Here is a 20,362-nt window from a genome sequence, read left to right as displayed (position 1 = left end):
TGGAATCAAGTGGAGTAGCAAATGTTAAAAATGACGAAAAAGGAAAAAGTACATCAACTGAAAAAAAACCAACTGGATTTTTTCATTCTTTAAAGAGAGGACTCCGATGTAAGTTAGCATAGTTAACAAACAAAATAAATATTTAGACAATATGTTAAACTGAACGTTCACATTCTCACCATAGCGATATGGGCTACCAAGCAGATCGAGGATGTTGCAAACAACAGTGATCTCAAAATTAAAACAACCTTGCGTGAACTGATCATCTATTGTGTTTTCCTTCTGATTTTATGCACAAGTTAGTTTTTTTTTCATTTCAGATATTTTTTCAAAATTATTGAATGATTTCAACACTAAGAACTGGAAAAAAGAATTAACGTGCTTTCAATTTCAAATTCAATTTAAGATGGCTTAAATTAATTGCAATTCTACTTGTGACATAGTGAAATCATTTAATTGCCATTTCTACTTTAAAAAATGAACAAAAATCTGTTAATTAAGAAATTACAATTCAAAAAAATCATTTTTTGATTAAGTCTAAAAAACCCGTAGCATCTTAAAAACTTTCAACAAAATTTCATTAGAAAAACTATCGAAGCTGTCCATAGAGTATTATGCTTTAAAGGGAGAGAGTGGGTGAGGAGGTCAAAAATTTGTGACTTTTGGAGGGTGGGTTAGGGTTAGGAAGGAAGGCTGTTAAAAGTTCATTGACACTTAGCTCTTTTTCAGTTTCTATTACAAAATAATAAAAGTTTTGTTAAAAACAATTGGTAAACAAATTTTCTAAAATTTAATTGTTTAAGTTCTTATCAAAGAAGTTTGCTTCTTTTACTTTTCTTTTACTTTGATACTTTGTTTTTGTTCTTTTTCATTTTATTCATGAAGTTATGCACGGTTTTATTTAGATTCTAAGGCATTAGATGACGTTGATTTTCAGTTGTGAATCATTATTCATAATATTGATTGATTATAATTATATTAAATATTTTTACTTGTTAGCAACTAAGTGTCAACTTTCAAGAGGAGTGGTTAAAAATTGTGACATTCAGGGTTACAATTTTTTTGACATTTCGTGACAATAGGGAGTAAAAAACGCAAAAACTTTCATGGACAGCTTTTCAGTTACATTTCGATAAAAGCTTTCGAGTACATTTCATAAAAATTTGTATGCTACGTAATTTCATTCTATTTAAAAAATTGGTGTCACAATTTAAAAATACTTTCACTGTTCATTATACGGGCAATATTTTCTGAACCATAAATAGCCTAATATTGTAGATAAATAGTAGGATAGGGTGAGGCAAGAAGCCATAGTTAAGCTTTTGATAAGTGACTACATCTAAAAAATGGAATATTTCTATAACATTAGTAATTATTTTACTAGATTGATATGTCCTTTATCTAATTTTACAAATTAAATTGTTCAAACATAGGTTTCCTATGTTTTATAACCCAAACCGTAGACCTCTATGAAATGGGCCTTAGAAAAACTATTAAAATAAGCCTTAAAAATAGTTTCAAATCCGAAATGTAAAAAATTTTTAACAGTTTTGTACATAAAATAAAAATTGGATAAAAAGAAAATAAAAATTTTATTTTTATTGCTAATTATTGTCACAATTGATACAAATAAAAGTTCCATGATGGTCTTCTTCCAGCCTATGATTCCAAATGTTACATTTTTGGCATTTTTTCCATTGAAATCCTGTGAAATCATTACAAAAAATTTGTGAACGTGTCCCACAAGGAGTCAAATCTTTAGATCGCTTGACAACCGTTTTGTTTTTTGTTTTACCTGCTACGACTTTTGACTTTGGCTCTTTCTTACCACAGTTTTTTTTTTTCTCTCTTGAAGTATCAACTTGTTTGGTGTTGATGTTAATAATGTAGATTTTTCAGTTTTCCTTCTTCTAGTTCGTGGTGTTGACGTTTTAATTGGTCAAACAATAGACTCCAAGATGGCTGATTTGCATCGTTATCAACCATTGTTTCGCTCAAAATGTCGGACTGTAAATTTATATCTTCATTGGAAGATGATGGTAATGGTTTATCGGTTAAATTTGATGGATGAAAATCTTTTTCGGAAAATATTTCAATATTTGGTGGTCAAAGTCCTGTTGATTCAAAACCATTCACTGCCTTTTCAATTCTAGCACTTTTGAAATAGGCTTATTTAAAAATCGAACCTATCTCATAAAAAGTTATTCTCCGACCTTTGTTTGCCATCATCTATGAATCGGCTGAAAATTTGTAAAAAGACTTCAAACTCTTGAAAAAAGTTTTATTAAGGGGTTGCAGCTTGTGCGTGCAGTGCGGTGGAAAAGTTAAGAGTTCGATGCCATTATCTCTAGCAAACATCACTGACTCCAATGTTTTATGGCTGTGATGACCATCCAAAAATATGATGTTTGTCATTCACAGATGATATGACAATGGAAACAAATTGTTGCAACCATTTTACAAAACAGTCACTGTCAGACCAACCACTTGGAGTGCAAGCCCCAATTGAATTTGATAGACAGCCATTCATTAACGAATTAATGCTAAGAATAAATTTAATTTAAAAATACAAAAAATGGTTCTAACCGATTAGAAGCTACTTTTGTATATTTGAAAATGATTTTTCTTTATAAAAAAAAACCTCTTTTCTTCACAAATGACGATCTTATTATAAAGAAATTAATTAAAAACCCGAACACAAAATTTATAACACGACCAATTTTTCACCCGCAAATTATATAAAACTTTGAAACAGAAGAAACAAATGGAGAAACGGCGTGGTTTTATATTCAAAATAATAAGGGTGCGTTCTAATTTTTAAAAATTAGTTTAACAACTTAAACAAATTTCGTGCAAACTGAACTTAGGCTTCTAACCCCATGCGGCATTTTGCCCCACTTTACCTTAAGTAATAGAGAAATACGTATATCGGGGCATGATGTCTGCGCCTATTGGTTCTTTCTTATTCTTATTTTAATTGGTTATAAGAAATTGTTAAATTTCCTCAACAAACATAATATACTTTTTCAAACTAGTTTGGCTTCAGAAAAAATTCGTTGGCCAATTTATTCAATATTAATACGGATATGCATGACTTATATTCTGTTTTTATGTCATACATCTGTAATAAGTCAACTTTAAAACTGTTGTAAACTTTAACGCTCGTTATTACTGACACGAATGTTATAACTTCAATAATCTCTATTTCCAACACCAGTGTAGTAGCTTCCAACGATCGTCAAGTTATCGTAAATCCGTAGGTTCAAGATTTCCGATATATGAACAAAACTGCTTCAAACGCAAAGTTTTATTTTTTGTTGAACGTTTATTTGAATGCTCTTGGAAAAACCAAAAAACAAAAAAAACATCAAAATTTGGCTGAGTTTATAAAAATTTGACAGAGCCAGTTATTTTTACAGTCAAACACAGAAAATAACACAACTTTTACCGAATCGTCGACAAACAAAACTGCATATTTTCTCATTGATAAATAAATCAAACGCAATCTTTGAAGTTTTAATAAGATCATCCAACATCTTCTAAATCATCCAAAATGACCTTAAAAAACTTTCAATATTTTTATTTTTCTAATGCCAGAACTAATCTATAATTTGATTGCCGTTTAATAAATATTTGAAAACTTTTTAAAAATAACCGAAGGTAATAGTCATTTCAAAGTCTTTGATATTTAAAAAAACGAATAATTTTTGTCGTTAATTTATAATTTGTATTAAAGAGATATGAATGATAATTTTCGAATAGCATCAAACGCGCGTTATTTTAGTCATTTTCTTATACTATTTATTTACTGGTTCGTTCTAAGTCGTTTTTATTTTTTTACGTTCACATTTGCTTGCCATGTCTTCTTTATTTTTGATTGTTCGAGGCTATATAAGCGCGTTTTATATTTCAGTCTTCAATAAAAATAAAGAAAGTTTTGAAATAAAATGAATACACATACAAGCATGTATCATTTATGTAATTAATTGCAGGAAATTAAAAAAAGAGAATTAAACTTAAATATAATAAAATATAAAACTTATAGCATTATTTAATAACTTTTTACAAAATCGAAATTAAATTACGAAAAGAACAATAGTTGGAATGTTATTTGTAAGAATTTTATTTCAGGCACAAAAAATATTTTTATTTTATTAAACAGGAGAAAATAGAGAGATAAGTAAAAATGTTGAAAAATTAATGCCATTTAATATTTCATTATAACAAAATATTTTGTATTATTTTAGTGACGTTTGGCATGATGAGTCCTACGATGTTCACTTACGCAAATGTTCTGACCACGTTGTTCGTTCAGACACCTGGAGACAACAAAAACCCCGGATCAAACTTCCTTGGAATGAATTCGCCAGGCGATTATTTTGACGTAAGATATAATTGACGTAAGATATAATTTTAAATTACACGCTGCACACAAATCACACACACCTACACACATTCACAAACACTTGAGACAAATTTATATTTATTAAAATGCCAGTTTACTATTGGTATTATTGAATAGTTATCACGATAGTTATAGCTATAGATAACGTGTTTAAAAAATAGATGCGAACATTTAATGATTAAAATAAAGAGAGGCAAATAATTTTATTGAATGAATTCACTAGTATTTGAACAACGTTCTTCTTCCTGGATTGTATCAAAATTGGGAAAAACGCTACAACGACGACACGTCAATCTATGAAGGGTTCGGATTTATATTTTATGAAAACAAGCTTCAAGGAGTTCCGAGACTACGCCAAGTTAGAGTCACAAATCAGTCCTGTTTCATTCCCGATGATTTCAAAAGTCAGATAAAATCTTGTTACGCATCATATTCGCAGAAGAGCGTTGACACGGAACCATTTGGAGTTAAAAATGGAACAGCGTAAGAATTTATCAAATGTTCACTTTTTAGCAATGCTCTTTGTATTTAAGTTCAAAAACTGAAGTTATTGAAGTTTTTTTATTCGTCAAATTTGCTATTTGTACATGTCTACACTTGAGTGGCGATGACATTTAACTCAAATAATTGCATTTCTATCAAAACAAACGTAAACCACTTTGCAGCCACAATTTTATTTTTGACATGAAATTACTATTCACAAAAATGAAAAATACGTTTAAAGGATAAAAAATATTTATTTTGTTTATCGATTGTGTTCTAGCCTGAAACACAGTTCACTGAATTTTAACATAATTTCACATTTCAGAATTGGCTCCAATCCTGGCAACTTTTAGAAGCTCTTAGCACAACATAACAAATATTATAGTGGTTCAGTGTAAAAACCACTCTGTCATTATGACAAATAAATGAGATTAAAATCCTTTTTGACTGAGTCTGACTTTCATTGCTTGCGTTGTATAAGCTGCAACAATCTTTTTATCTAGCTTATTCTAATGTTCAATCATTTTTGAAATAAAAAATCTTCCTTTTATTGCTCCTGCCCCTTATTTAAAGAGTTTGTATTTGTGACCTCTTGTGCTACAGCCCGCCGTAAAGTTAAAAAATATGAATAGATCATCTTTGCCTGTTAGTCTAAGCAATGGTCCCAAAACCCAGCCCCGAAGTAAACCGCTTGTGACCTTTATCCAATTTGAATAGGTCTTTCTGATAACCACTTTCTATGCGCCTGCCAGTTGGTTAACCAATTCAGCAATTTTCCTCCTATAGTTGCAGCTTCCAGTTTTGTGCGTAATCGCTTGTGCGGCACTTTATCAAAAGCTTTCGCAGAATTAAGATAAATTACTTCTACAGCTTTACCCTTATTCAAGTTTGGCATACACCGTTTCAAAAAATTCCAACAGATTTGTATGACATGATCTTCTATTTAAAAAAACGTGTTGCCTTCTGCCAGTTATACTATTTTCCGATACGTGTTCTATGATCTTTCTTTTAATAATTCTTTTTAGAATGTTACAAGCAATACTTGTCAGACATAATGGTCCGTAGTTGCACGGTTCTCTTTACTCTTTTTCTATTCCTTTCTACATCTCTGGTGATTTCAACTTGCACTTCAATAATTTATCATGTTCTTACACTCGTAGATTTAATGATATTTTGTCTCTTTTTAACTTAACTCAATATTGTTCTTTTCCTACCCATACTTCTGGTAACACTATTGATTTTATTATAGCTTCATCTTTTTCTAAGCCTATTAATATCTCTGCTAGCTCTGTTCCTTATTCTGATCACCTTCTTATTGAATCCGTTTTTTCATTAGATTTTCTTCCTTCAAATTCAACTATGTCTATTTCTAAAAGATGCTGGTCTTCTCTTAATAAAGATATTTTTCTTCAATCTCTTACTGAAACTATTTTTGATACTACCTTATTTTCTGATGTTAATGATTTTGTCTATGCTTTTAATATCTACATTACTTCTATTCTTGATAAGCTTATTCCTCTTAAATCTTTTACTTATAGGCTCTATTCTCGTAAGGCTCCTTGGTTTGATTATGCTTGTGTAGTAGCCAAGAAAAGTGTTAGAAGATTGGAAAAAGCCTATAGGTTAAATCCATCTAACTCTCTTTATTCTATCTATGAATCTGAATTGATTAATTATAAATATCTACTATTCTCTAAACACTCTACTTTTCTTAGAAATTCTATAACATCTGCTTCAAAATCTAAAAATAGGTGGTCTGTTCTATCTAAACTTCTACATAAAAAATCCTCTCACTCATCTATTTCTGCTCAACCGTTTCATGACTTTTTTGTAAATAAAATTACTTATTTAAGAACATCTAATTCTAATTTTTCTTCTCATAACTTTACTAAACTTACTACTGAATCTTTTTCTGTATTTACTCCAATAAATCTTTTAGAACTAACTAAAATTATTAATTCGATGTCGTCTACAACCTTCTCTACTTCCTTCTGATTTACTTAAAGAATTTTCTTCAATATTTTATCCAATCATTCTTAAATTAGTTAATTTATCTTTTTCCACCTCTAAATTTCCTACTTCTTATAAGAATTCTATTGTTATTCCTATTCTTAAAAACCCATCCTTAGATCCTACCTCTTTATCTAATTATAGACCTGTAACTAATATTACTTTCATCTCTAAAATAATAGAAAAAGTAGTTTTTAATCAACTGTCATCCTATTTAAACTTTAACTCCTTGCTACCTGTGTCTCAATCTAGTTTCAGACCTGCTCACAATACTGAAACTTCTTTACTCAAAATACACAATGATATCCTTCTCTCTAATGACAATAGTAATCTTACTCTTCTTCTTGCTCTTGACTTCTCCTCGGCTTTTGATACTGTTGACCATACTATTCTCTTGAGACTGCTGCATCTTTCTTTTAATATTACTGATTCTTGTCTATCTTGGTTTACTTCTTATCTCTTTAATCGTTTTTCTTCTGTTGTTCTCAATAATTCTACTTCTAACTCCTCTACTCTTACTTTCGGGGTACCTCAGGGTTCTATCCTTGGCCCTCTTCTATTTATACTCTATACTTCTGAACTACCTCGTATTATTAATAACTTTTCCTTCTCTAGTCAACTATATGCTGATGATTCTTACATTTATACTTCTTTTCCTCCATCTAATCTCAATAGTGTTCTTCATAATTTATCTCTATGTCTTTCTTAAATTATCGCTTGGTCTGACTCTATGTGTCTTAAAGTTAATCTTTCTAAGTTTGAATTAATTTGTTCTAATAAATCTAAACACTCTATTACTATTCCTCCTATTATCTTACCTGATTCTAAAACTCTTGATGTTTCTCATAAGTTTCGTAGTCTAGGTTTTATCTTTGATTCTACTATGTCTCTCTCTTCTCAGATTAATAGTGTTGCTAGAAGCTCTTACTTTCATCTACGTAGAATAAAAAAAACTTTTGCCTTTTCTTGATGATCCTACTCTTTTCTTTCTTGTTACTTCGTTAGTCTTATCTAGGATTGATTATTGTAACTCGCTCTACTATGGTCTTCCTGACTCTATACTCTATCCTTTAAGTAAAGCTTTTAACTCTTCTGCTCGTCTAGTTGCTCGTGCCCCTTTCTTTTCTCATATATATCCTTATCTTGTTCTCTTGCACTGGCTACCTATAAAATATAGAATAATTTTTAAAATTTGCGCTTTCATGTATAAGTCTCAATCTAAATTATTTCCTAAGTACTTATCAGATATATTAATTGAACCTAAACGCCCCATAAAACGAAATAGTATTATTTTTAATGCTAATTGTAGCTTGATGATCAGTTAAAAAATCGATACCCAAAATAATATTATGGCTTAAATTTCTTATAACATGTAATTTGATATGTAATTTTAAATTCTGAATCTCTACTTAAGTGTCTATAATGCCTAAAACTTTAACTGGTTTTCCATCTGCTGCATATAAATATGAATGCTGTGAGTATAAATGATGGTTTGTTAAATTTAAGCGTTTTGCAACATATTCATTAATGCATGATACCTTAGCGCCTGTGTGAATTAATGCTTTATAATTATGCTGGCGTATGCGAATGTTAATCATATTGCTGTTATGGGTGTCAAACTTTGAACTGTCGCGTGTGTTGTGTCGTGTGTTGAATGATATCGAGTGCTGTTGTTGTTTGATGCGAGTAGCAGCGAAACGTCATTCTGATTTAACCGATCTACACATTGCAGAAAAATGATTCATCTTGTTACATCTGAAACACTGCTTGTTGTAAGATGGGCATTTTCCTGATGTGTGTTCTGTTCCACAGTTATTGCATTTATAAAGTGTTAGTTGTTTAACTGGTTCGTAATATCTAACTCTTCGCTCGTTGCTCTTGCTTCGTGGAAGAAACTGTTGCTGTCTATTACTGTCTCTAGGAGAGTTTGAACGTGATCTACTCGATCTAGATCTACTGCTACTTGGTCTGCTGTCACTACGATTTCTTGATTTCCCATTATTGTAATGATCTGATCTGCGGTCTTTGTCGTAATCATAATCATCTCGCTCGCGACTACGCAACTTGTTCTCATTATCATCAACTCTTGCAACTTTTATATTATTAATTGACTCTTCTAATCTCATCAGCGTGTTAGCGATTTCATTATTATGGGAGTTATGTAAACAATTGTTTTCCACTAACCTCGCTGCTTCATAAAGTTCGTCAATGTTATTTGGTTTCATGATGGTGATGTCTCTTCTGATATCGTCACGTAGACCTCCAATAAGTGCGCCGAAGTAGTTGTAATCGTTCTTGTCGACATCTGCCGTGGAAGCTATAGAACTCATACGAAAAAAATAATCATCAACAGATTCAAACAATCCTTGTTTCGCTGACCAAATATTTTTCAAATTTTTCCAACGCAAATTACTAGGGTTGTAACGCTCGTGAAAACTGCGTTTCAAATCGTTGTATGAACTTTTGGTGTGCGATGGTAATGAATTCAACCAATGAAGTACTGGACCTTTGAAAAGCAAACTCAAAAGTGCGACAATCGTTTTCATGTTATCGACGTAATATTGACTTTGAGTATTCGCATCGTTGCTTGGAAGCCAGTGTTTAAAAGTAAGCCAATTCCCGAAGTACTGCCACCAAGTTAGTGCGTCTTGATGACTGCCGTCGAATGATTCCGGGTATGTTGGATCGTTGATGGATGGTGTTTGAAACATTGTTGGAGTGTTTGCATATCGCTTAATGTTGCAGGTGCGTTATTATGCTTTGGCTGTTGTTGCGCATATGCGTGTGATTGAGGTATTGGTAGCTGTGCATTTGATGTAGCTGTTAGTATTGGCGATTGAAAGTGTTGTAACACTGATTGTTGTTCGGGTAAAAAATGTGGTTGTGCTACTGATTGAATAAGTTGTAGTGCTGCTTGTAATTGTGAAACAGTTGGTGTGACAGTGTTAATAGGTTGTGTGCATTGCGGTAATGTTAGCGCGATTTGTTGAGTTGTGTTCGCTTTTGTTGCATTGCATTCTAATTGCGTTTGTGGTAATGTGTGTTGATCGTGATGTGGTGAAGATGATAGCGATGGTGTATCTGGTAGTGGAGGTAATGGTGATGAACAATGTGTAACGTCTAATTGTGGATACAGTGGTGGATGTAATGGTGTGTTGGGTGATGAAGGTGGTAGACTGGGTTGAGGTGCTGATGGAACGGGATGCGAAGAAGTTGTTTGTTGCGGGTTGCTTGATGATTGGTTGAAGTTAAAAAATCTATAGTTTTTCTTAAACAGTTCACTAAGTTTATCGCTGCCAGATTTTTTGCTTCGAGTGTCATATGGATGTTTCGTCATTGTTTGAATGAAATGTTCGCATCGAATGATAAACTAACCTGCTACTTGTAGTTCGTCAGAGATTCTTATTTTTCTACTTTGTTAGTTTTTCTTTTGTTTCTTTTTTTTTTGTTTCTTTTCTTTGATTGTTTTCTTTCTTTTTTTTCAGTTCATATTTTCTCGGTGGGGTTTTTTTCTTAGAGGTGTTCGAGGATGTTGAAGGTTCTCCACCATATTATGTGGATGCTGTTCTTTGTATGTTGTGTTATTATGTAGATAGTTCTGGTCCTCTATCTTGATGTTGCGATGAATAATGTATCCACATAGGAACAGGGAACTAGCGGATCACTGATGTGGTGCTCGCGATCAAACTCGATTATCGTAAACGAATGTATAGTGGTGACGAATTAAATTGATGACTTACGCGACTTAGTTATTATGTTAGTTAGTTATATTATATTTCAGCGAATTAAACACAAACTTACCCATTTTAGTTTTACAGTTCTTTTTCCAAAACAAGGTGATATATAAAATAAATGCTACGAATAAAATCTATTTGTATGTCTTGAGTCCTATCTGTTGTGTGAGTTATGTTGTGTCCTTCCCGTCTTGTTCTGTCTCTCGAGTAGACTCGTGTATGTCTTATGTTCTCCTTCCCGTCTCGTCTGTCGTGTAGTTCCGTGTGTGTCTTCTGTAGTTTCTCTTCCCCCCCCCCCCCCTCTGCTTAATGATGCATCTCCTTATATAGGAGAAGGTGCCTGCGCGTTGGCGTTTTAGTTTCACATGCGAAAATGGTTGCATATGGATCTAATTACCTCGTCTGTAATACTTTGCATACCAGTCGTGATGAATTGCGGTCAAGTGTGTCTTTCTCTTATTTAATATTTCTCTGTTTGTGGTTTCGTCTGTCTGTGTGTATGCATTTTGCTGCGTGAATATATTCCCTCTGTGGAACAATAAATACGTCAGTCGTGTTTGTATGTGTGTATGTGTTGATTGATTTACATGATAATATCATTGTGTATTTTGAGTAAAGAAGTTTCAGTACTGTGAGCAGGTCTGAAACCAGATTGAGATACAGGTAGCAAGGAGTTAAAGTCTAAATAGGAAGATCGTCTTCTTGTTCTCGCTTTTTCTTAACTCGTGTTAAATACTCTTTTGCCAAATCTGCTTTTTCTGGTCCTTTTCTCTGGAACTCTCTACCTACTTCTCCATCACTAGCGAAGTTCAGAGCGGATCTCAAGACCAATCTGTTTTCAAAATTCATTGATGAGCGCTGTTGAACATCGCGGAAATAGCGCTTTATAAGCTAATTGATTGATTGATTGGCTTCTGTCATCTTTTTGAACAAGGGCACTACTAATGCATTTTTCTAATCTTCTATGGATGAGTAAGGCTACTTGTTATAAGTGGTTGTCAACATTTTTCTTATTTTTATTCAGACTTATTTCAAGAATTTTGGATGCAAACCATCTATTCCTGGGCTTTTATCTAATTTTAGATATGCTAGTTCTTCAACTACTGCAGCTCTTATTTGGAAGTTATTACTAAAGATATTACAACTTGAATTATCATAAGCTGTTAATATGTTTTCGTCCTCTTCATGAGTGAATACATATCTAAAATAATTTTGTAGTTCCGTGGCCTCAGTTGTTCTTTGAGTGATTTTAGCTTAAAAACTTTTCCATTTTCGATTTCCATAAATTTTTTGCAGAGCCTAATTCTTACTTTCATTTATTGAAAACAGACAATTTAATTATATTTTAAAACACCAAAAGATGAAAAATTAACAAGAAACTAAAATAAATGTGTTTCATATAACGTCGAGATTTCTAAGAGAAAACCGTAAATTGCATAACCACTATTAAATTATTTCATATCATTAACCAAAAGTAGCGTACACGCAAAATACTTGCAATGTTTTTTTTTTCATTTTCGATTATTAAATTGGATAATTTATGAAAAAACACGATTCGGCGGGATTCCGTTGTGAAATGCAGTTGCTTCATTTAATTTTTCGTGAATTCTAGGAGAAACTTTACATTGTGCAAATGGGACGCTATAAACGTGTACCTGTACACATAAACGCCAAATTGTAATGTCATTATTCAAATAAAAAATTCATAAACTTGAAAAATTACGTGCCCCAGACATTTCATTTGTCTGCTGGTCGATCCAGCTCTGCCCACTCAGTAAAATTCTGGATCGGAAACCATTTTTTGTTACTCAACTATAAAAAAAAGCGAATATAAAATAATTGCCTAAGATTTGTGCATTTATCTTGGCAAACACTTGACTACACTACACACGCATGCTTATACGTGATATAGTGCATCATATAAAAAACGTCGCAGTTCCATTGCTTTTTAACCTGATCGTGTGACGTTATTAACATGTCTCGTTAACTCTTTAATTTTGTAATTTGTCAAAATCGTCGGACCAATTAATTATATGACGCTGGACGCAGGAGTTTTTATAGCTCCACCCATATGAACATTCACAGATGCACGTAATAAGGATAAAGGTTTTGAAAATTTCAATTGTTTCAATAAGTTTTTCACCAATATTTCAATATCGTTTTAAAAAATTTCGTAGATGGACGTACAGCTCAGAGAAGACATTGAAAGGTTCTGGAATGACAGCAGTAGTTAATTCATACGACGGCGGAGGATACTACATTGACCTCAATACAACCATGAATTCATCGCAAATAATCATCAATAATCTAAAAAACAATCTTTGGATAGACAGGGGAACAAGAGCTGTCTTCATCGATTTTACAGTTTACAACGCGAATATAAATCTGTTCTGTACTGTAAAGTGAGATAAACTTGAATACATGTTTTAATCTGCATATTGAAAGCTGCGCATATTTTGTGACATGCAATTTTTCATTGATCATTTACAAAATTTTAAGCAAAATAATTTCCTAAATCAACTCATGTAAGAATCGGACTATACTAGCAGATTTTTAAATAGAAACGTCTGCGACATCATGGGTATTTTATTTTAACTGTTTAACTGTAGAGTATCTCAATGAGGCACCTTTGTCTTGAAGTTCATCTATCAGAAAAACATTCGTGACAAAGATCTGCTATCGCCTTTAGTAATTTATAATGGAAACAATAAGATAGAGCAATACCAGCACAAAACATCACGACTGTGCGTTTATATTTATCAAAAAAGGTCGAAAAACTAATAATGCCAAGATGTATATACCTAATTGATATGATTTAGAAACTGGCCATATTGTTGGAACATTATTTTCAATAGAAACAATCATTAAAAATTAAAAAAAGTCACACAAAAACAAATTATAATTCTTGACACAGATTGATAGCAGAGTTGCCTCCAACAGGCGGAATTGTACCATCTTATGTCATAAGACCTGTCAAATTGGTGCGATACAACACTATCGGAGATTTCGTTGTGCTAGCCAGTGAAATAATTTTTTGCATTTTTGTCATATATTATATTGTGGAAGAAATCCTTGAGGTTAGATAAAAAATGTTATCAACTTTTTTTAATGGTTGTTACAATTAAAATACAACATAATAGATAAAAAAGCTTCGATGTTCCTATTTCAAAGAATTTTGGAATGTGCTGGACATAGTTGTTTTATTGATAAGCATTTGCTGTATAGGTTTCAATATCTACTGCTTTTTGGAAGTCAGAAAAATTCTTGACAAAGTGAGCACAAATCCAAATGTGTATGTGGATTTCGATTTCATCAGCTACTGGCAAGTGGTTTTCAATGCGGCAACGGCCATCATGGTCTTTTTTGCTTGGATAAAAGTAAAACCCCTAAAAATAGAAAATAAATCAGTATGATTTAATGAAAAACAAATTTTTTTGAAGATTTTCAAATACATAAGTTTCAACAAGTCAATGTCTCAATTGTCCAGCACACTTGGAGCAAGTGCTAAAGATTTAGGAGGATTTGCTATTATGTTTTTTATAATTTTTCTGGCTTTTGCACAACTTGGATACCTTATGTTTGGAACTCAAGCAGTTGATTTCAGTACCTATTCCTATTCAATGTAATATTTATTCATATTCAGTGTATTATTTATTCATTCACATTGATAAAAATTAAAATTAACCCGATAAAAAAATATAAACAAAATCTAAGATTTACATTGTTTCGCATCATCTTGGGTGATTTCAACTTTCAAGCATTGCAACAAGCAAACAGGGTTCTTGGTCCTATCTACTTCATTCTTTACGTCTTCTTTGTATTCTTTGTACTGCTCAACATGTTTTTGGCCATCATTAACGACACTTATTCTGAAGTGAAAGCTGAACTGGCCGATCAGCCAAATGATATTGATGTCGCTGGATATTTCAAACAGGTTTATTTAAATTGAAAAATAAATAATATTATTATTATTAACTATAATTATGTACTGAGTTAAATAGCGCATGTTGGTCGTTTTATGAACGCTTTGCAATGTTCTATAAAATACAACATCCAAGCATACAGAACAAAAAAAGAAACATCGCGTGCTTAATCGATAATAAACAATTCACATTCGAAACGTTGATGCGCAACTGTTCATTAAGAAAGTCAGGTAGATGCTGAGATAATCCTGAATAAATTCTGTACAAGCATTAAACACCATAAATCAATAATTTGTATATAGATGATTTCCTGAAAATGGTACTCAAATCTATCGTGAGGAAAAAGTTATGGCCAGTTGGAAATATGTCCATTTTTCTCAAAACGAGTTTTTAATTGACCGTGGATTATCAGTAAAACAAAGAAACAGCTTGCTAAAAAATAGAATGTATGCAAATTTTATAAATTATGAAACATAAACGCCACGAAAATAATTTTAAGTAAATTTAACAACTAGGTTTCAAAAAATCGCATATCGGTGTTACATATTCGACTTCTTCTCTGTTTCAACAAATAGGGCATGAAGTACTTTGAATTATCTACGAGAATAAAATTTCCAGTGTCTACTTTGAATTATCTACGAGAATAAAATTTCCAGTGTCATAATTAATAACTTCACCCATTGTGCCATCATTTGTCGTCATCCTTGCTCAAAAGTAGAGTTTTGGACTGAATGGGCGTTACATTGTCACCAAGTCCCGTGGCAGTGTTTGCCCCATGCAACACACCAGACCATGTTTATGACATGAGCACTATGCTGTACCCCATTGTTTTTGACTTGGGTGATATTTAAAACGTACAACTTTGAGGATGTCTTCCGGTGCTGTACTGAAGTCAGTTACAAATTTACATTCCAATTTCATCACACAACATGACACCCGATAAAAAAGTTTATAGCGACATCTCTGCAATGTTTAATGGGTCTTCTATCTTTTGACCAAGACATTTGTTCATTAAAACTAACGAAAAGACCCGGAAGATACAAATAAGAATAAAAAATATCGAGGCCGTCGTGCCTTGCACTAATCTGACTGCTCGTTGTATTCGAATTACGTGACTCGTGCCAAGTTATCATGCCCGATATTTAATAATAATAATGATGTCATTTTATATAGCACAACGACAAGCGACTGAGCACATTATTATTATTATAACAGACACAGAGTGTATAAATAAATGTGAATCAACGCGTAGCACTCTCTTGCGTGGGATAGACGGGATTTCTTTACATTCAAACCCGGCACAGCATCAACAATGCCGGTTACCTTAACCAGTACACCCTCGTGCAGCCCAAAATCGAATACATTCATCGTGCCATCATTTTTAAATCAATTGTATTTTTTTTATAATATTAATTTTATTATTTATGGCATTTATAGAGGGCTAATAACGTGTTGTCGAAGTTGAATTTGAAGAAAAATAAGATTATTGAAATTCAGAGAGCAATGAACAGAGCTGATGCGAATGATGACAAAATGGTTGATTTTGACGAGTGGAGAAATGATTTAAAAATGCAAGTGAACAATTTTTAGTTATCGTAACATCAAGTTATTTTGACTTAATAAAAAAAATGATAGTTAACATTAAATGATTATCAACACATTTCCGTTTAATACAAAATGCAACTTAACATGTAAATATAATCATTTAAAAATATGTTTCAGCAGGCAAAATTTTGTAACAATATTTTGAATATGCAGGCGGGGTTACGCAGATTCTGAAATTGAAGCTGTGTTTTCGAAGTATGATGTCAACGGAGATAGATTGCTGGATGAAAACGAGCTGCGTAAAATGCAAAACGATCTTGAAAGTCAAAAAGTTATTTTTTTAAATTTTTTATTCTATATATATATATTATTATTATTATTATTCGAAAATTTGTTTAGCGCTAATTCTCAAAAGCACTATCTAAAAAAAACAGTTGAATTGCTATGATAAACCAAATTTTATAATGAAAACAAAAATGATTTCAATAATTTCTTGAACGATTTTTCTGTCAGTTCGGGCTGTCTTAGATAACTTAGTAGACTATTCCAAAAGGCTGGTCCACTTACTGAGAAACTTCTCTCCGCCATTTTCAAGTTGGTTTGGGGCACACATAACAAGTTGCTATCATCAGACCTTAAGCAGACAGTTTTAAAAGACAGTTGTTTCGGTGCATGCCTTTCTTTCAAATAAACTGGCGCTATTCCCTTCATACATTTGAACATGATTGTTGATATTTTAAACAAAATTCATTTTTTGACCATCAACCAGTGCAGTTCTCTGAATATCGGGTAACATGGTCAAACTTTTTTGCACCAACCACGATCTTAGCTGCCCGATTCTGAATTGACTGAAACACAGATAACGATTTTTCAGGCAAACCATAAAATAAGCTGTTGCAGTAATCCAGTCTAGAATGAATAAACGAATGCACTAAACTTTGAATAACATCTTTGGTTAAGCTTTTGCGGATTATTTTTAATTTTCGCAGTTGTAGGGTTGCAGTACCAGATAAAAACTTGATATGTTCAGTCATTGCCAGCCTAGAATCAAAAATGACACCCATGTTTGTAGCTTTGGAAATGAAGTTTATATTTGAGCCCTCAATGATAACTGAATTAATTTTAATTCTAGACAACTGTTGCCTAGTTCCAACCAGAAGAATTTGCGTCTTGCTTTGATTGAGCTTAAGACGATTATTATATTAGCGAACCAACGCATGAATTAGGTGGTGTTTTGGACTTGATCGTTACTTCTCGCTCTTTTCCTATCGTTAACAGTTTGATTTTCCCAGTGGAGTGTTATCAGATCATGGATTAATCCAGGTTTGTTTGTCAATCAATCAAGTTATAGGTACGAGAAGTAAAAAATGGTTCGATCCTGGCGACGCATAAATGAAGAAAATCTCGCATTGTAAATTTCGAAATCCCCGATTGGAGGGGCCATGCCAAGAAGATAATATGGGAACGCTGTTAGAGATTTTTGTGAATGAACTGAGGAGAATTGCAGACATAATAGCACCAGGACACGTGGTTGAAAGTCAATATGATTCGTTGACGCCGTGGTTTAATGGAGATTGTTCAAAGTCCAAGGCATACTGTAGAAAAATGGAAAGGAAGTACAGAAAGACTTTAAATCATCATGATAGGGAGGTGTGAAAAAATGCTCTGCGATCAAAAAATATTTTATTCTGCGAAAAAAAAAATTTTATTCGCCCAAAAAAAAAAATTTGTTTTGGAAAAAAATCATTTTTGAAAATAACAGAAACCCTAAAAAATTTGGACTGTGGTAAATAAACTGTTGTGCAAGGAAAAAACTTCAAATTCATCTACCAACTTTGAAGCGAACGATTTTGCTACACTCTTTTATGACAAAATTAAAAATATACGAGAATCGATGGTGTATGATGAGAAGTTTAATGTCTGGTGTCTGCTGCAGCAACTTGTTTTCAGTTTTTCCTGTTTACGACGAAAGCGAAATTGTTGAAGCAGTTTTGAACTCTCCATCTAAAACTTGTTCACTGGATTGTGTTCCTTCACACTTTTTTAAAAAAATATGTCGGATTGTTTTCAAAATATTTGACTGATTTTATAAACTTATGTTTACGTACTGGTGAGTTTCCAGCTATGTTAAAACATGCTACTATTTCTCTTTTGAAAAAGAAAAAATTAGACAATTCTGATCTTAATAATTATAGACCGGTATCAAATCTGTCGTTCTTGTCAAAATTAATTGAAAGATTAGTTTCTAAGGAGCTTATGAAACACTTAGATAAAAACAATTTGTTACCGGTATATACGTATATATATATATATATATATATATATATATATATATATAGGTAAAACATTGCAGTTTATATAGAGAATATAGCGAATGTAATAAAAAACTGGTCAGCACTAGAAATTCGGTTCATTAATAATTGCATTATGGTCTTTTACCAGCATATATATATTATAATATATATATATATATTATAATATATATATATATTATAATATATATAATTTTTTTATTGGAAATAGTTAAATTTGTTGAAATTAAAAATATAATTATTATCCTAACTCATCATGCAGAGACCTATTTCGATTTTTAACAAATCATTTTCACTGCAGCTTTGATTTATATTGTTTAAACAAAGGAACGGTAGCGAAATTAATTAGTGTCTTTTTCTTCCTATTTGTTGTTATCATTTGCTTCTTCCCCATCGTTACTGAACTTAGTCTCAATAGTTCAGAAAAGCTAATAGATTTTCAGCAGCAGAAGCTAAGATACTAAGTTCATACGCTAAGTTCAAAGAATGATTAGTGCTAGCCATAAATTCTGCTACACAAACATTCTGATTATTATAAGTAAAATTGAGTGAATTTTGTTTGAGTTTAAGATTAAGTACAAAATTTGTCACTCCCATACGCTACAGATGTTCTTACATCTTTTGTAATTTTAAATGTTTACAACTTCAGTTTGGTCCAAATGGCATGATAGTGCTATTCTTTAGATAACTATTTGATGTCCAAGCAACAACTACGATGGTTGGTGCAGTTTCGATTAAATATTATAGCGCAGCAATTGTTAAGTATGCAACTATGCAAAAAATGTTTCGAACGAATTCCCGGTTCGCTTAAAATTAAATAAAATCATTAAGATAATTTTACACATAGACACTTATTCAATTTAATATTTTAGTATGTTTTTACGTTTGACAATATCTAAAATATTTCGTTATAACACAAAGCGTGAATTACATGTACTGAAAATCTGACATGAACAAATTTATCGCAAATTATTTGAAGATATCCATCAATGAACAAATGGCCAAAGGATCAGACAAGGAAGAAGGATACGAAAGTGATGGTGAAAAAGGAGAAATTGATGCAAATAGCGAAGTTTTTGCATTGTTGAGAAGAAGAGTGGATCGAATGGAACATGCCATTGGTAGCATCGTGTCCAAAATCGATTGTGTTCTGGATAAATTAGAAGCTATAGAAATTGCGAAAGCTAAACGAAGAGAAAATATTGGTCTATTAATAGACAATATAGCAGCGGTTAGATTTAAACTGATTTTAAATAATTTTTTTAAATTATTAACATCAATTAAATAGTCTGGAAGTGGATCACAAGATGCTCAGCAGCAAATGGAAAAAATTGTCAAGGATGAGATGACAAAATGGGATAAAGAACACTTCGCCCCAAAATCAATGTTTTGAACGTTTAAATTTGGAATTCTCGAAGGAACTTTTTAAAAAATATGTGAAACTATTTAATGACACAAAACCAGAACCAATATTATTTGTAATGTGATAATTAGATGTAGAAATATGTGGTAAAAAAGTTTAAATGATGTTTCGTATTTGAGTATTCCTCAACGCAAATGTGAATGTCAACAGAGAACAAAACGAATAAAAAAATTTCGAATATCAATCTGTATTCATTATATATATATATATATATATATATATATATATATATATATATATATATATATATACACATATACATACAATATTCTATAAATTCTACCGAATGTTTGGCGTTAATATGTTTGTAGATCGTTTTTTTAATTTTTAGACCATAATTTTTACAATATTCTATAAATTCTACCGAATGTTTGGCGTTAATATGTTTGTAGTTCGTTTTTTCAATTTTTCTCAATAAAGTTTTTTGGTGAACGAATATTTCCCTATATAAACAGCAAAAAGCACTGATGATTCATTCGGAATCAAAATATGGCCTTATTTGCAGCATGAATTCGGAAAATAAGTTA

At 31.9% G+C, this 20,362-nt stretch overlaps 3 protein-coding genes across 3 annotated transcripts; all 3 read left to right on the top strand.

Moving 5' to 3' along the window:
* Window positions 1-4,261: 4,261 nt before the first annotated feature.
* Window positions 4,262-5,241, top strand: HELRODRAFT_171408 (hypothetical protein; the record flags this gene model as incomplete). Its single annotated transcript, XM_009018125.1, has 3 exons — window positions 4,262-4,384; window positions 4,629-4,888; window positions 5,214-5,241. The coding sequence occupies 3 exons, from the start codon at window positions 4,262-4,264 to the stop codon at window positions 5,239-5,241; spliced, it is 411 nt and encodes a 136-aa protein (XP_009016373.1).
* Window positions 5,242-12,717: 7,476 nt separating this feature from the next.
* Window positions 12,718-15,130, top strand: HELRODRAFT_171406 (hypothetical protein; the record flags this gene model as incomplete). The annotated part of the gene is made up of 6 exons (XM_009018124.1): window positions 12,718-13,034; window positions 13,547-13,709; window positions 13,773-14,009; window positions 14,073-14,254; window positions 14,347-14,566; window positions 15,071-15,130. 6 exons carry the CDS (start codon window positions 12,718-12,720, stop codon window positions 15,128-15,130), a joined length of 1,179 nt encoding a protein of 392 aa, XP_009016372.1.
* A 1,102-nt stretch (window positions 15,131-16,232) lies between these two features.
* Window positions 16,233-19,805, top strand: HELRODRAFT_171405 (hypothetical protein; the record flags this gene model as incomplete). The annotated part of the gene is made up of 5 exons (XM_009018123.1): window positions 16,233-16,246; window positions 16,314-16,431; window positions 17,379-17,423; window positions 19,392-19,643; window positions 19,701-19,805. 5 exons carry the CDS (start codon window positions 16,233-16,235, stop codon window positions 19,803-19,805), a joined length of 534 nt encoding a protein of 177 aa, XP_009016371.1.
* Window positions 19,806-20,362: the final 557 nt, after the last annotated feature.

Source organism: Helobdella robusta (assembly GCF_000326865.2).
Source record: "Helobdella robusta unplaced genomic scaffold HELROscaffold_20, whole genome shotgun sequence".
NCBI lineage: Eukaryota > Metazoa > Annelida > Clitellata > Rhynchobdellida > Glossiphoniidae > Helobdella > Helobdella robusta.
Note: the sequence above shows the minus strand (reverse complement) of the source record. Positions and strands in the feature narration are given on the sequence as shown.